A 16,893-nucleotide genomic window follows, 5' to 3' on the forward strand; every position below is an offset into this window, starting at 1 on the left:
CAAACAACACACAGCAGCTGCGCTTCAGACGGAGATTAATAAGCGAAGCTCTGCAGATCAAGAAATACTGTTTGTACGGAGACTTCCTGTCCAGTTAGACCTTCTGTAAACACTTTATTTATGTATACAGAGTGTTTGAACCTCAGTGTGCGAGCCCCTGAGAGCTTTGAGACATTAACACAGGTTATATTTTATTATCTGTACATTAAGGAGTGGAAAGACACATTTTCTATCGAAGTGAAGGGACAGAGAGACATAAAGAGAGAGAGAATTATGTGTTTAAAGTGTCTTTATTTGGAGAAACACTTGTATTCTTTGATTTTGTAGCCTCATGTTCTTATTTAGTCTCTATGAAACTTTATTGACTGTGTATTAACTGCCTGTAGTAGTAACATGTTAATGGTTCCCTGAAAAGACACTGTGCTTACTGAAAGTTTATAGAGTATTATATATTATAGCATCTTTTTTTAACGAACTGTAAATAATTAAATAGTGGACAAGAGGTTATTTATCTCAATTGCAGAGAGAGAACCAGCTTTTAAATCATCATATTTTTAGTAAGCTGCTCCCTGAACACCTGCATGTTTACCTGAGAACACTACTGTCAATAACATTCAAACCTTACTGAAAATATTTCACAATAAAAGCCTTCCAGCAGGTTGTTGTTGGCTTTTAATTTGAAACATCTGACAGTAGCTTTAAAGGTCCAGTGTGTAACATTTAGGAGGATCTATTGTCAAGCATGTAGGAGAAACTACGGTGGAAAAGGGGACAAGAGCCAGTGTTTGGTTTGTCCTTTCAGGGCTACTGTAGATAGATGGTTCAATTTGGCTGACTCTGCCACTAGAAGAGGACCCGCTCTCCTTCTGTAGATAAAAACATCTAATTATCTAATTAACATCTAAAACCCCACAATGATCCTTACATTCAGGTGATTATACACTAATTAAACCATACTAATGAATATTATATTAAATTTCTGACAATAGATCCTCCTAAATGTTTCACACTGGACCTTTAAATTACAATGTGAGTTGTTATTGTTGTATATAGGTCATGTGCTTCTACCTGGCTTTTGTCAGAGACCAGCCTTTATTTATTTATTAACTTTAATACCGACTTTTATTTCAGAGTTTATAGTGATTTTTTTCCAATTTGGAATTGGATAATGGCATTTAAACAAGCCCAAATTTTTACGACTTTATTATGATTATCATTTAGGACATCAGGATAAGAAATGACTAACAAATTGCTGTATTTAATATATCTTGTAGCTTTTATGGACTCTCTGATTACGGTTTGATTTGAGTTGACTTTGATGACTAATTTCTGGCCATTTTCAGCCTCGAAGAAAAGCCGAAAACCAATTTTTCTGTCACAAGCCGAGCCGCCGTGCCAAATTCATTGTAAGGACTAACATTAGAAGAAGACACAGTATTGTCTCTAATTATCATCATGAATCTTACTGACAGCATAGAATTAAAGTTTGAATGAGACATGAGTCAGCTGCGATGAAAAGCTCATTTTCTGTCCAAAATGGTGCTTCGGGATAGGAGGAGGGGGGGAAGCTCGGAGAGATGAACCACTTCCTGTCATCCTAAGAGTGAAGACATTAAAAAAAAAAGTTCTTACCCCGTACACCAGCTCCCCGACCATGCCGTTCCAGATCTTCGTCTCCGGGTCCCTGGCGCCGTACTTCCCGTCGGGAACGATGGAGATTTTGTACTTGATGCCGATGTGTTTGGCGATCTCCGAGGCCAGGTCCACGCAGTAGCCCTCGTACTGGTCGTTGCCCTCAAACATCTCCCAGTTCTTCTTAAGCATCACATAGGGACCCTCCTACACAAGGGACCATAACCAGTGAACCAGACCGTCAGACAGACAGACACACGGACCATGAGGGCTCGCACATTGACACACCAACAGACAACAGAATGACAAACGGGGGGAAACTGTAGCTCATTAACCACGTTAAAGGGTGCCCTGTGGAGTTTCCACACCACTAGGAGGCGCTGTGGAGCAATGTTTTGTTTGCATCTCATGCACGAGCATGCGGGTGAAGCGATGTATGTTCTAGCTGATGGTTTCATGCTGTTTCCCTGATTTACAACATTTGTTGGCCCTTTTTGAAATGTGGAAATGCAGCAGAAGAATAAGAAGATTGCTTAGCTACCAAAACATGGATGTAAACAATGTTTTTATAAGACAGGAAATGCATTTCGATATGTTCAGTTGATCTAATTTGTTGGTTCACCTGAAAAACTCCACATGGTAATGTCAGTTTCAGTACAGAAATTAGATTTTTGTAAATGCTTAACATGAAAGATCTGTCATAAAGCAATAAAATAAGTAACATTTTAAAGCTGCACCAGGCAAGATTTCATTGGAAAATACTTATTTTGGCATCATCACTCACTGAAATGACATAGCTAGTTATATAATCCACCTGATCAGCTCACATATAGTCGCCATACTACATTCACATAAGCTGCAGAATCAGGGCTCGAAATTAACTTTCCCTCTTTTGTTTTCATTGCACACAATGAATATAGTTTGTTTCAGTAACTCGCATCACTTTATCTGTTTCGTTTCCATATTAGTACACCTGGAGAGGAAGAGACCCCTATGCTCCTGGCAGAAGACCCACAGACTGTGATAATAAATGGGAATAAATTACTTAATATATTTGAATATATTTCTTTTCCCTGATGATCTGATTAAGTAGCTCAATTAGAAATAAAGTCGCTAAAAGGGTCTAAAAATAGCAAGAAAGTCGCCAAGTTGGCAACACTTATTGTTTTTATTTGAACACCTAACAATTAAAATTATACGTAATCCATTAAATGGAATATATATCAATTGTTATCAAAGACTGTATCTTTATGTCTCGGGTGCTATTAAAACTTAATCTTTAGCTTCTACCTGGAGTTTGATGTCTGAGTAAAGAAAAGAAAAAGAGTTGCACAGTGCAGCTTTAAATGAAACGTCCCAACTGCTGGGAGATAATTTAGTGTACAACAGAAAAAAGGGGGGATGCATGTGTAATCATAATGACAGCCTCAGCCTGTACGTACACAGCGGCACAGACTGGAATCATCAAAGTACTAATGTGGAAGCATGATACACAGAGACTCAAAGAGAAGGGAGGAAAGTATGACTAAGCAGAAACGGAGGCAGACATAAAGCTGAAGGGAAGTGAGAAATGAGCTGCAGTCAGACTGAATGACTTAATACCTAAAACAAGCCCGACTCGACTTACACTTAAAGTAATCGGGGGGGGCTGCATCAGTCTACGCTGTGACCGAGGGTTTATACATCATTAGATTCTCTGTTGCTAAGAGAAGTGATCTAAATGTAAACCTCGCTTGGTTTCCGCGGTCATATTTCCAAAACAAATTGCTTTTGTCATGGAAGGCAGCCTATTGCATATTGAAAGCGGGAGCAATTTATTCCCAAGATGTTTTTTTTTTTTTTTACGTTTGACATTGCCCCGGGCCGAAGCAAGGTAACCAAAGACTCCTTGGTGGGGAGAGAATGCAAATGCTCGGCTGAGCCCGCGGCGCAAGAAAAATGTTAATACACGACATAATGATAGCACAGTTTAGCAGTTTCATGTCAGCTATCAGGTATCCATCATTCTGTAGGTTTTTTACCTCATTGTAGCTGCTGCAAGACTCTCATCGTAACAAAACATACAGTAATGCAATCACGATGCTTGAAAGCATAAAAGGTTCAGATCAACCTGTTGTGGGGGAAATATTAGGCTATGTACCCAGTCACACACGTGGCAGCTTCATTATATTTTGCTTACGGCCTCAGAAAGCAACCAGCAAACATCCTCTTCTGGAACACAATCTTTTGTTTGTGTTCTCTGTGTGTGAGATAGTTTGTGGTAATTGGATTTAATGTAAGATGTATTAAGGAATATGACATTTTGACACTTCTGTGAAACAGATGACGACCTATAAGACCCTTATTGTTTCAGTTTATATTCTGCTTTAGGGCTGCACATTAATAAACAAATTTGCATGTGTTTAATTTATTTAAATTGCTACACAGTAAATCTGCAGACCCTTTGGGACCCCCCGAGGGTTTGCAGGTGTTTATTCTCTAACGTCAGCCTGGTTCTTGATATTATTTATTGATGTAGTATTTACATTCTATAATTACCTGTCGACATAGTCGGGTTGAGCCGAGTAGTATACTATACCAGTATAGCAACCTAATCACTCTTTTGTGATCAAAAACATTGCTCTTAAGCTAAATTCTGTAAATATTTTTCTTATAAATGCAGCAACTTCTAATCAACCCATATCCAATTCAGCCTTAAATACATTTTGGGTTATCCCCGACCATTTTCTGGTGTAAGCTCCGCCCATTTCTGGGTACAGGATAGTTGGTTAAACTCTGATACAGGTAATGGTGTACTTGCTCATTCCTACTACATAGTAGTTTTTAATCATAATTTTTTATATTTATGGCTCAATTTCAATACTTTTAACCATGACTGTCTCCAAATCAAACAGGACCTAAATCTCAGAGATTACAACTTTGAAAGCGCCTCTAGTGTGTGATTTGTTATGACTGTGGCGCCTCCAGTGGCTGACGGACCCCATAGATCCAATACGGGGAAAAATCAGTCAGAAAACAAATGCAAAAATAACAAAACACAGACCATCAGGATAAAAACATCTACACATGATGGCTTTAAATATCATTTTAACAACATTTCAAGCAAAGTCATATTTTGTTCTGCAGACAATTCTCTAAGTCATTGCTGAAAAATTGAATTCACGATAAGCTTTTTGTTGAATCTCGACCATTTTAATGATGAATGCTCAATTTACAAGTTGTTCTTTGCAGATATTTGAGGGTGGGAGGGGTGGGGGGAACATCCCTAATCCATATGATTGATGATAGCAGGGCGAATGACAGCGCTGGCAGCCACAGGAGCACAGGGAGTGGCATAGATAAAGGATGCAGTCAGTGTTTCTGGCATGAGAAGAGAGCAGTGCTTCAGAGGGCGGCATGGCTGACAGACTGGTCAATAATCCCAAACACACTGCTTCACTCACGGGCCTAATGAGACTAATTAACATGCCATTAAAAGCACACACACACACACTACAAGGTCCACTTGGCGCCACAAATCCATACGTACAGCACACAAAACAGACACACGTCAGGATTGTTAGACTGACTAAAACCTGCGAGTGTTTTGTTCTGTTCAGTAATAATCAGCAAAACGATGGTTCGTACTGTTCAATAACTTCACTTACTTGTTTGCTTACTAACTTAAGCAAACACAGAAAATGCTTCTCAGTAAACGACTCATTGCTGGCTAAAGAAAAAGGAGCCACTTGAGGCACTAATTACATTTTTATTTGATTTAATGCTCATTGAAAACACAAATAAGAAAAAGTATTTCAGCCTTTTCTTAGTGCACTTGGCTGGTTGATGCAGTCACGGCCTTGACAAGCGTTTCAGATCACCTTGGTGCTTTAATGAATGCCGGGTATTGTTCGAGCTGAGCCTCGACCTCCTGGACGACCTGCACTCTTGCAGCAGTCTCTGCTTGCTGCGATAAAAAATTAATACAAGTAAAGCTGAAACTGTAAAGCTGATGTGTAAATCACTCAATTAATTTGAAGTTTTGTCTCTTTTTTTATGTAATATCCTTTTTTGCTAACATTCAGTGGGCCTCATGTAAGAACATATTCATATTACTTATTCTACCTGGATTTAACAAACTCTCCTTTTTTGGGGGTAAATTGTTAATTTAAACTTTTAAATTTAATTATCGGCACATAGTTAAACTCAATTGTAACAAATTGCTATATACAGCTACCTGTTCTGTTCCATTTGTAGGCAATTTTTATTCATAAAAACGTTACCCGAGAGTAACAAGAAGTGCTTGGTGCATTAAGTCCTCAACATAACTTATTTAGCAGTGTGAGTGGTTGTATGAAAGGCAAAGGAGACAATGTCTATCAAGTTTATAGACCCTGCAGGGGCCCAAATGAGAGCCTTCCACCCATTGACAGTTTATATAATGAACAGAGCTTCTTAATCTGTGAAGTGAAGCCAACACAGAAGTGTCTTAAACCTGCATTCTCTGTAAAGCCCCAGCAGGGGGGAGATCCACTTGCTGCAATAAACGCAGTCTAATGGAGAAATGAGCTGACTTCCTTACCTTCCTTTATGAGCTGCAGTAAACAGTTTCCTAATGAGTTTCATGGTCTCAATCTCTAGTTTCAAGTCTTCTTCCATATATCATGATGTTAATTTAGTAAATTATGGTCCCATTTAGAGTAAAATAGCAGGGTAAGCTTTAGGGCGGGGCTACCTTGTGATTGACAGCTCATTCTCAGTGAGTCCGTCCAGCTAAACGCACCAAACTCAGATCAAACTGTCAAACAGGCGCAGTGCTGATCAGATATGGATCAGAATTCTTGGTTACCTGGCGTTGACTATTTCTCTCCTAAAATCCTTTCAGAAACATATTTTAACTGTTTAGCTATAATATGAGATCATGTGTGAGCAGGCGAGCCGCTATTGTTTCCTGTGACAAGTCGAAACTATACAGCCAATGAGAGCAGCTCAACTCGCTTTACGTGACCTCCGCTGGCTCCGACAAACTGTCATGTCACCACCATAATGCAACCATGCAGGTTTAAGAAGCTGTGTCCATTATATAAACTGTAAATTCTATTTAAATAATTAAATTAACAGCATAAAGTTCATCGGTCAGATTCCCCTTGAAATTAATGAAACAAGGTGGTGGTAACACTACCGCTTTTATCCACAGGGGGAACCAGAATCAACACAAAATGAAAGTTCCTTGTTTCTGCTTTAAGAACAAATCTTTTTTAGGTTCTTTAATGAGGCCCAATGCTACATATAGTAGGAAAAAATTTGGATATCAAAACAGTCTCTATACACAAACTCCAAACACGTCGTCCTTCCCCAAGAATCCCTTTAACAAGACCTACAACAAAACCATAATTATAGCCGGACCCTGTCCGTACTTCTTGCCCCTCTGGCAGATTGATGTGAGTGTGCCAGAATTAAAGTGCAATGGGGGAGTTCAGAGCCAAGACACACTTTATCAAAGCTTTCAGCCTCACATTGCCAATAAGAGGATTGTCCTTGTCTACGGGAGCTTCGCTGTTAATGCACCAACCTCCAGACAGCTACGGCCTGAGACGTCACAGAGGTCAGTTAAAGCCTTAAGCCAAAATCAAATAATAGCTTTATGTCCCTAAATCCTACAGACGAAAGAAAATCATTAGCAGGGTCATAGTCTTAACTTTAGTACTAGTCAAAACATAATTATATAGCTAACCTGCTGCTAGCCATGCCACATTTTAAAAATGCTAACAATAAGCAGTAGCTATTGTGACAACTGTGCGTTGGTTTATTGCTGTTTTCAAATTAGTTATTTTTTATCTGTTAGAAAACCTTTCCAACCCAAGCACATAACTTTGTCTTTGAAGATAAAATAACAAAAATATAGCCTTGGGTCTTGAGTTTGGGTCTCAAATTTGGCAGGACCAGGTGGGTTTAGTCGGATTGGCTCCGATAAGTGCGGGTACGAGCCTGTAGTTAGACAGTAAAGGCAACACCATTCTGGGAAACCAACATCCCAGCCCTGGTTGTGCGCTGGATTCTCTGTCTGAATTCATGTTACCATGAAAGAAAGTCAATAATAATATCATTGTCACTTCTTATTTTGTTGTTGTTTTAGTACGAGCCTCACAAGGTTCTTTAAAATTTAACTACACTTATTCTGCTAGCTCGCTCCCTCTCAGCAAATATAAAAAATCAGAACATCAGAGACCAAACGACAGACACTTTAGCAGACGTGGCCTCAAAACCACTAGAAAGTCACTAGAAGCACATTCACAGCCGTTCTGAAAAGTTTCTGTATGGTACCTGGGTTGTAGCTAAGCTACCTTACTCTCCGGTATGTATGTGTCTTAGGGGGGGATTGTCAGTGTGTGGCTTCAAGATAAAGACTGCAGTCTGGTGTTTCTACAGCCGTCTAAAGCACAAGTCCGAACCACTGTGCCAGAATAGAAAACATAAACCCTCATCTGATTAGAAGGAAGCTCTTTTTTATATCTATATCACAACGTAAAGTAGTCCCAATTGGTCGACTCTATGTCAGCAATGGCCTTGCAAGGAACAGTAGATGCCGTGTTTAGTCATTTTCAACCCGGACGAGCCCCCATTTAACCCTCAGTTCATTATAGTTATAGTCCTCTTTTGATTATATTTACTCCTTTGATTTGAGCAGCACCAACCAGCCCTTTTCCTTTTCTTGTTCCTATTTTTGTTTGTAAGAATTCTGACCTCCTTGTTTTTTGTTGCTTACTTTTCCTTTTATGAGCTGGGTCGTAACATCGAAATGCAAATTTTTCATAAATTAGCATTGATGTGTTTCATCACATTACAGTCATATAATTTAGTTTACAGCCGAAGTGTGGAGTCCCTCTTTAAAGTTCAACTTAAGAGAAGCTCCAGATATGTTTTTGCAGTGGAAAAGAGCAACTATTTGCCTTTTAAATCAGTCAGTTGGAATAATTGTGCATACAGCAACAAGACACTGGAACCAGAGGGCAACTAAAACCCGCTCCTATATAACAAGTCTGTAAGACACGGAGGCAGCTGTGATGTAATATAACACTGAGACACTTCATTAAGTTTATGCTAAACAAACATTATGCTCACGAACATTAAAAGTGGGAGTGAAAGGCAGCAGTCACAACTTTAACTATAATATCATGCTGCATAAAAGCGTGATGGATATGAACTGGGATGATTATGGGAACATTAGTCTTTCTAAGCTGTTTTAAAGCTTACAGGAAGCCCTCAGAGTGTGTAATATACTGTACGGCGGAGCAGGTAGTCGGAGAAAAAGAGAGCAAACAGGAATTCAGTTAGACATAAATGTATATTCACACTCTGGCACCGCCTCACGTTACAGCTCTGGGTCCTTGGCAGAAAGAAATTTTACAAAATCCCCCCAAAAACAGGATAGGATTCAAGTTGTGATTGGCCACACAAACACACCGGGCATGACAATGTATGAATCTAACACACACACACACACACACAACAGGTGCAGTGGGAGCTTGTTTATGCTAGTAAACAGACACTGTGCCATTTGTTTTAGGCCTCAATGGGTGTCCATCCAACAAGCACCATCCTTAAAAGAGACTGTCTTTTTCCCCTCCATTTGCATTTCATTTTCCTCTCGAGGGGCTCCATTACGGCTCTGAGTGGCTCCATTTCTTGTTCAGTTTTCTGAACAGGAAGGGAGGGGGGGGGGTGTCCATTAACATAGGTTTGCCGTGTCTCTCCTCTCGCCCAGAGTCTTTAGGGCTTCATTTTGGCTCGGGTTGTTGTGTCCATCACTCTGCCATTAAGGACTTTTTCATATCCTGCTTGCATCCAACTGGGGGCTCAGTTTCTTAAAATGGGGTTCCTCATCAGGGGCTGAAAAGAGGGAGGATTGTGCTGAGCTGTGACTCTCCATTCCCAACCTCCTTTCCACTCAGCCTGCCACATGTACGCTCAACATCTGGTTTTTTATTTACTCCAGCCGAGAGTCACCGCTACAGCCAGAGATTCACATGCCATGCAAAGGCCATTCATTTCAATCATGTGTAAAGAAAAAAAATGCTTTGATTGATTTCTGTAGCTGTATGGGAGTCTTTTATTAACTCGTTTTTTTTTTTTTATCTGTGCAATAAGAACAAAAAGCTCAGTGGCGGCAGCTTGTTTGACTGCTTTTTGAAATGTTTATTGGTACAATAAAAGGAAATCTAAGTGACGGTAGTTGATTCTGGAGTTGTATGATGGTTTATTGGAGTAATAAAAAAGAAAAAGCCCCTTCCTTCAAGAGTCTCTTCACTGACAATGCTGCACTGGTGTAACAAAGCATGTGTGTGGTCCCTGAACTGTACACAAGGTGAAATCTGCATGGGAATATGAATCCTTGCAAACTTTACCAGTCCACATTATATTTTTACTATAATTCCTAATATCTAATCAGTTTTAAAGGACTTATGTGAGCTGGAAATGTGGACTTTTTTGGAGATTATTTTGTCACATCACAAATGTTGTTGCCACTCCTGTTTTCTGGTCTACTAAGGCCACTACTGGTGGATAATTGGCATCTCTACCCTCTTTTATGATGGATTTCTCCCAATGAGGATGTTGAGTGTCTGTGCAAAATTGGCAGAGAAGCTCTTACTTTTTTACTACTGATAATGTTTGGGTTTTTTTGTAGATAAAGTCAAACTCTAAGTGTTGATTCTGCACATTTTCTACATTATGTCTGCACAAATGATAAAACACCTCAAACCTCAAACATCAAACAGGGAAGAATTACGCAGGAATACAAGGTGGTGCAGGATAACCAGGGGGGTTGCTGTGAATGCAGGTTTTTGATGTCGGAGGTATGACGTGTAGCCACTGAACCTCCTGACTCTGCATATCCCTCACGTATTATGTTCAATGTGAGCAGCACGAGATAATAGAGTCTAAGAATATGTGTGTGTGAGTGTGTGTGTGTGTGTTTGGCGAGCACATGCCGGTCTCTTACCATGATGGTAGTGACTACAACAGTGCGGTTCTCAATGCCAGAAGTGTCATTTGGAAGCAGCGGAGAGTCCTGGATCAGGACCAGTTTGTCTGCGTCGTTCCAGTAGCCGATCTGCAGGAAAAACAAAATATGAGCTGGTGTATTGTGTTTGTGCGTACATGCTAATGTTGCTTGGATAACTTATGGAAGCATTTTGCTCATCGGAATTGTACGTCACTGCCGAAACAACAAGGAGGAATGACACATCTTTTCATCTTTTCTGGCTCAAATGCAAAGCTTTACATACAACGCTTGGTTTTAGCTACTTGTGAAACAGTCCAACAGTGTGAAATGCTTTCAGAAAACTCATTTATAATGACAATAATTGGAGGAAATGGGTTTATCAAAGACGGCGTAAAGACTGGCTATTGTTGCAAGTTCCTCTAGTTGAATGAATAGCCTTTATTGTCATTGTCACAAGTACAACGAGATTACTTTGAGGTGTGAGTGGGGGAGGGGAGGAAGGGGGCAGGAACAGGAGGAGAAGGAGAGAGAGAAAAAAAAGCAGTTCCCAGGACTCTGGCTCCTTATAGGGGAGGTTACAAGTGTTGGGGGGGACCGGGAAAAAACCTCAGCCAACATAAGCCCACATGTAACACCATTTACAACATAAAGAAAAACAACTTGCCCGGGGTTGGGGAAAGGGGGGAAAGGGGGGACAGGGGGGTAAGGCGCACCAGCACGGACAGGCAGCCGCGGCTGTTTGTACCGAGCTTGGAAGATTTTACTTTTAATGTCATTTATAGTCTTTACTGTCTTTTAATTAGTCATTGTAAATCATTACTCACTAACATGTAGAAACTATAATTAAACTTTTTGTGATGATAAAAATCTCTCTCAATAATGACAAAATATTTAGTTTACAACCAAACTGGGCAAAGCTGACAAAAAATCAAAAATCAAATGGAGATTAGATTATAATGTTTTCAAAGTCAAGACTGAACTTCTATGTCAAAGTTGTAATTTTTTCTAAGATTAGAACTATTTTTATGAGAATTAAGTAAAAAAGAAAAACATTTTGAAAACAACAAATTTGCAACTTATTCATTAATTTAGTCAATAAAATATTATTAACTGTACATGAATCAAACCAACATCACTTCTATATTGAAGTTGATTGACTATATTGATTGAATTATTGCTTCAGATTCCAGTTTCAAGATCGATGTTTAGCTGCTTCTTTCTTTCAAAATGTTCAGTCGGCGTCGTCCTTCGGGGTCAAACCGACAGATACGATGTGTTGTGATTGCAACATTAGCATCGCGCTGATTGGCCGATACGTTATTTTAATACTGTGACGTATTGATCTTATAACAGACGAGAACTTTAACAGCAACCATAAGCAGCTATAAGTCACACAGAGAGAGAGAGAGAGAGAGAGTGTGCAGACGCTGAGCTCGCCAGCTGGCTGCTGGTTGGACGCCGCTGGTGGGAAGCCAGAGGGGAACGAAGAACTGTGATTGGCTGATACCTCCTGTGTGCTGGGGCATCAGATGAAAATGTAAGCACACACACACACACACACACACACACACCACCACACACCGTGTCCTGACAGGACCCTCGCTGCTGCTCCAGGAAGACAGGCCCCAAGCCAGGTTTTGGATTGATGAACTCCTCTCTGCTTCCTGACTACCTCCCCTCCCTCCCTTCCCGCCGGTCCCTCCCTCCCTCCCGCCGCTGCTGCCTCCACTCCTCCCCTTTACCTTGATTGCTCTCTATTTCATTTCATCCTCTCGCCATCACTCTCACAAGTGCTTTCGCTCTCTTTTCCCTCCATTTTCTCTGAGTTTCCTCAACATCCATCCTCTCGTAGTAGAAGCAGAAAACCTTTTTTATACTCGATGAAAATAGAAAAAAACTTTACATTCTCGCTTCAATACTAAAATATACGACATTAGCGACTTGACTCAGACAGAAATATTCATCCATGAACACAAATGAAAGCAAGAAAATGGTGATGTGTGATGTTTTACCCGTCTCGGTCCATTATTCTTCAGTTCAAACACGTCCATAGTGTAGTTGACCCTGCGGCCATAGTGGTCAAACTGGACATTACCTGTTAATCCCTGCAACCGGACCTACACACACACACACACACACAGGAAAAACACATACAAACACACACAATGAGGTTACAGCTGGAAATAGGTTAATTTATTTACTCCACAGAAAAGGTTGAAGGTAATTTAGGTTCATTTTCTACCAGAGAAGTTTGTTATAATCCAACAATTTGGGTTCCCAGTTAGCCACGATAGCACCAAACAAAGATGGGGTGCCACACTCTCTTTAAGAAATCATTTTCCAGGACTTTTCCAAGACATTTTCCAGGTTTTTTCTTGACAATACAAGACAGCACTTAATAATAGCTTGGTTTTGTTTGCACGCTTGGCTGTTTTCTGGTGCAGATTGACCACAGTTTTTTCTTTTAAACTGTAACATTAATTCAGCCTTTAAATAACAAATCAGAAAATGAATCTTCTCACCTATTAGCCAATTAAAAGAATTAGTAGAAAGTATAATTTAATCAGTAATAACAGGCTTCACATTTGTATGTTGTCTGTCTACCGCAGATTATCCTTCCAACAGTCGGGTTTTAGACTAAATACGCACCCAGGTTCACGTAATCTGAGTGAGGGGGGTAAAATAGTAAAGTAAAATGTTCCAGGAAGACATAGATTCGTTTCCAGGATATTTGGTCATTTTAATACATTTTCAGGTGTTTCCATGACTGGAAAACTAGATTTCCAGGTTTTCCAGGATGCGTGGGAACCCTGAAAGTGTGATCAACAGATCAAAACAAAACCTCTGTACTCACACCGAACCCCCGACCTCTTCCTCACCTGTTTGAGGGTGCGTTCCATGTCGATGCCCTGGTTCCACGGGGCGGCGGGGTTGGCGAGACAGTCGCCGGCATTCCCCCGTCTGGAAATATCGACCTTCTGCCTGCGGAGGTTCCTGAAAGCCTCCGCCATCACCATCACGCCGTCGTATGTCAGAGCGGAGGTGTACTGTGAGATGACAGGTCAGATATACACTGTAAGAGCTGTTACTGTACATTTACTGTAATTAACGTTTACAGTTTCTTACAGTATTAGTTTAGTTTAATTAGTGTCTATAAACACTGGTGCTTTAAATTATAAATTGTATGAAAGAGGAGCAAAGAACCAAACAGGTTTACTTTATTCAGGTCCAGTTTTGCTTGTGTTGTATGTGAAATAAAACAATTTCAATAAATATTTGAAAAGGAACTGCATTAGGAATATTAGCCGTTTGAATTTCTAATTTTCTTATTATTATTGCAGTAACATGCTTTAAAAACAGGCTAAAACAAACTGTAAATATGCAGTAATTTACTGACTAAACTGTTTATTTTACATGTACAAGAATACAGTAATGAACTGTTATTTTATTTTTAGTATTAATAATAATAATCTTTATTTATAGAGCACAAATAAAGTTATTGAATCATAACATTTCTAAAATCATTTCTTTTTGTAAAATTCAAGTAGAATCAGGGGTACGCTCTCAGATAAAGATAAAGTAGATTGATCAGGTGATCAGATTTCCCTTGGGATCCGATTGGAAATACAGAAATATGCTGTAATTCTAAAGTACAGTAATACAGATGATTGCTGTTTGTGGGTTCACAGTTGGGTTCTTCAGCAAAGAAAAACAAGCTAACTTAACCCCAATATGAACGGACTGTTTTGTAAATATTGGTCTAACCTGGAGGCCATCCCCGCGGTTCTGTCTGTTTTTGTTTTTTTTGACCAATTAAACGTTGATTTAGCCGGACGAAGCAAAATGTTCTTGCAATATTTCCTTTAAAACAATCTGCCTCTGAGAGCCCGCTGGGTTTCCACAGGGGCAGAGCGGTACGTCGTAACGGCCTGGCTGCAAGCAGTTTTACTCTCCTCATTATTTTCTGGAAATGGAAAGAAGAAGGAGAAAGAAAGAGCATATCCCCAACCTCTCTCCTCCCCCCTTTACAGTATAAACCTCCCAAATCTCCCCTCCTCCTTGTACTCTATCTTTGACCTGAAGACTCCACGTTGCCTCTGATTATTTGCATCTACGAGGAATCGCTCCCTCCCGTCCCGAGTCGTACATTTCACCAGAACTCACCTCTGGCGCCAGCAGAAAACTAAATGAGTGAATGAGGAAAAGGCAGCAAGATGGAGAGGAAAGGAGGGAGAAAGAGGGGAAAAGGCGAGTGTTTTTTCGTCCAACCGGGTAGCAGTCTGGCATTAATTATCCCGGCTAGCAGGAGTTCATTAACTTCGCCTCCGGCCGGGGGTGACTCCTATTCATTAGCCCACTGCTCACTGTGACATTATGGCTCTCTGCGGAGACTGCTGCACTTCCATCCCCCTGGTACTCTTCCCCGAACACACACACACATATATCTATATATGCACAGTTGCACACACACAAACAATAGAGGTGAGGGATAAACTTGCTAACAGTCAGGAGCAGCTTCTCGGCTCAAAGCTGCCAGAGATTTTATAACACGGACGAGGGGGAAAGTGTTTGATTTCCAACCCGGAGTCGGCTGCTAACACCTTCATACATATTGTAAATGTGGAATATGTCACAAAAATAAATAAATAAATGTCACAAAAAACGTAATTTCTTTGTTTTTTTTATATCAAAATCCAATCATTTCAATGCAAAATGTGACGCATGGTTACGTCAGCATGAACTTACTGATTTCAACCAATAATATCACGACATTCACCCGTCAATCAACTTAAACTTTTAGCGACACAGAGCGAAGATTCAGTAGCTAGCGGAGCTCACTGATTACTGTACAAACACACAACTTTATCAGTGATTTGGGTGAAAATCATATTTTATGGAGAGAATATTGTCTGGTTTTCCCTCTAAGCCAAAAACACCTCAGTACTTTATTTACTGTGGTCAAACTGTCCTCTGTCGGCATTAGATGCTGCGTTCACTCCAGGTCTGAGCCTGCTGTTCACTGAGAGCAAGTTTTCTTCACAGATTTCGACCTACTGTGTATATTGTTTATGTTTTCTTACACTTAAGAAGGCCACACGACCCCTTAGCGACCACCAGCTCCATCTATCTATAATTTGCACACTGAGATCTGAACACAACGTGGGCAGAAACTATATAACAAGAAGATAAATGCAAAGATCACCAGACTCCTCCCTGCCATACATACGGGGAATCCCTCATTAACTTAAACACAAAGCACCACAGAGTGAGTAAACACGCCACCAGAAGAGGAAGAAGAAGGCTAAAGAACTTTCCGGTGGTGTTAATATATTAGACTGTGAGTCAGGCTGTGGACAAACTTAATGGGGGAGCAGAGTAATTTAGTCTGAGTGGATTTCCAGGAGAGAGAGAGAGCAATTTATCAAGAAATGGAGAGGGGGATAAACACACACACACATATAATATCATGTGATATCGCCCCGTGGTGTAAACTTTTAATTTGAACCACCCCGATCCATCACACACACACACACACACATACACACACACTACTACACACTGCTTAACTCACACCATTTCCACTCCACTGCTTTTAAAATATATATATATATATATATAAATCTTTGTTGAATACAGATTTTAGCTGGAGGGAGGTAATGCTGAGGTTTTTCTGACCACCATGGCGTGATGCCTTCTTGCCCCACTGCCATTTTTTTGCAATCTGTGTGCCTGAAAAGAACGTAAAGTGGGTCAGTCAGTCACATTGCTGTGTGTGACGGCGGTGGATGAAGGCAAAGAGCCGCCTCAGTGTGTGAAAACATGCTGTTATATATTCATACTCATTTTATCTTTTTATGTTTGTTTTTTTTCCCACCGTTGCAGCAAAACTACAAATAGCACGTAATTTACACGACTGCCAACTGTTCTTCAATCACGTCATCGGCTTTAGATTGGATTTCTCACCCTGCAGGTGTCAGTTCACGTCACCACAGTCGGGGTTGGGAAATTCATCTTTATTTTAAGGCGAATTGGTCTTTGATGTTAGTTTTTTAAAGGGCGGTAAAGCCAAAAGAAACACTTTTATTATTATTAGATCGTATATCTGTCAGTGAAATCAGCTCCTTTCACATAATAATTTAACGATATTTACATGTTGTTTTTTGTTTTGGACCATATGGATACATTTATTATAATTTAATTTGTATAACATCATAACAGAAGTTATTCAATTCAGTTTTATTTGTATAGGGCCAATTCATAACAGAAATTATCTCAGG

General features: G+C 40.1%; 1 protein-coding gene across 1 annotated transcript in view; it reads right to left on the reverse strand.

Moving 5' to 3' along the window:
- LOC118331881 (glutamate receptor 4-like) overlaps nucleotides 1-16,893 on the reverse strand; it is a gene marked incomplete at its 5' end in the record, with an annotated part of 117,260 nt that overhangs the window by 26,771 nt on the left and 73,596 nt on the right. Inside the window, 4 exon segments of the mRNA XM_035666971.1 lie at nucleotides 1,633-1,839; nucleotides 10,613-10,723; nucleotides 12,628-12,732; nucleotides 13,495-13,662. Of these exon segments, the coding sequence (XP_035522864.1) occupies nucleotides 1,633-1,839; nucleotides 10,613-10,723; nucleotides 12,628-12,732; nucleotides 13,495-13,662 (591 nt within the window).

Source organism: Morone saxatilis, unplaced genomic scaffold (assembly GCF_004916995.1).
Source record: "Morone saxatilis isolate NCDOM2014 unplaced genomic scaffold, NCSU_SB_2.0 Contig20, whole genome shotgun sequence".
NCBI classification, from domain to species: domain Eukaryota; kingdom Metazoa; phylum Chordata; class Actinopteri; family Moronidae; genus Morone; species Morone saxatilis.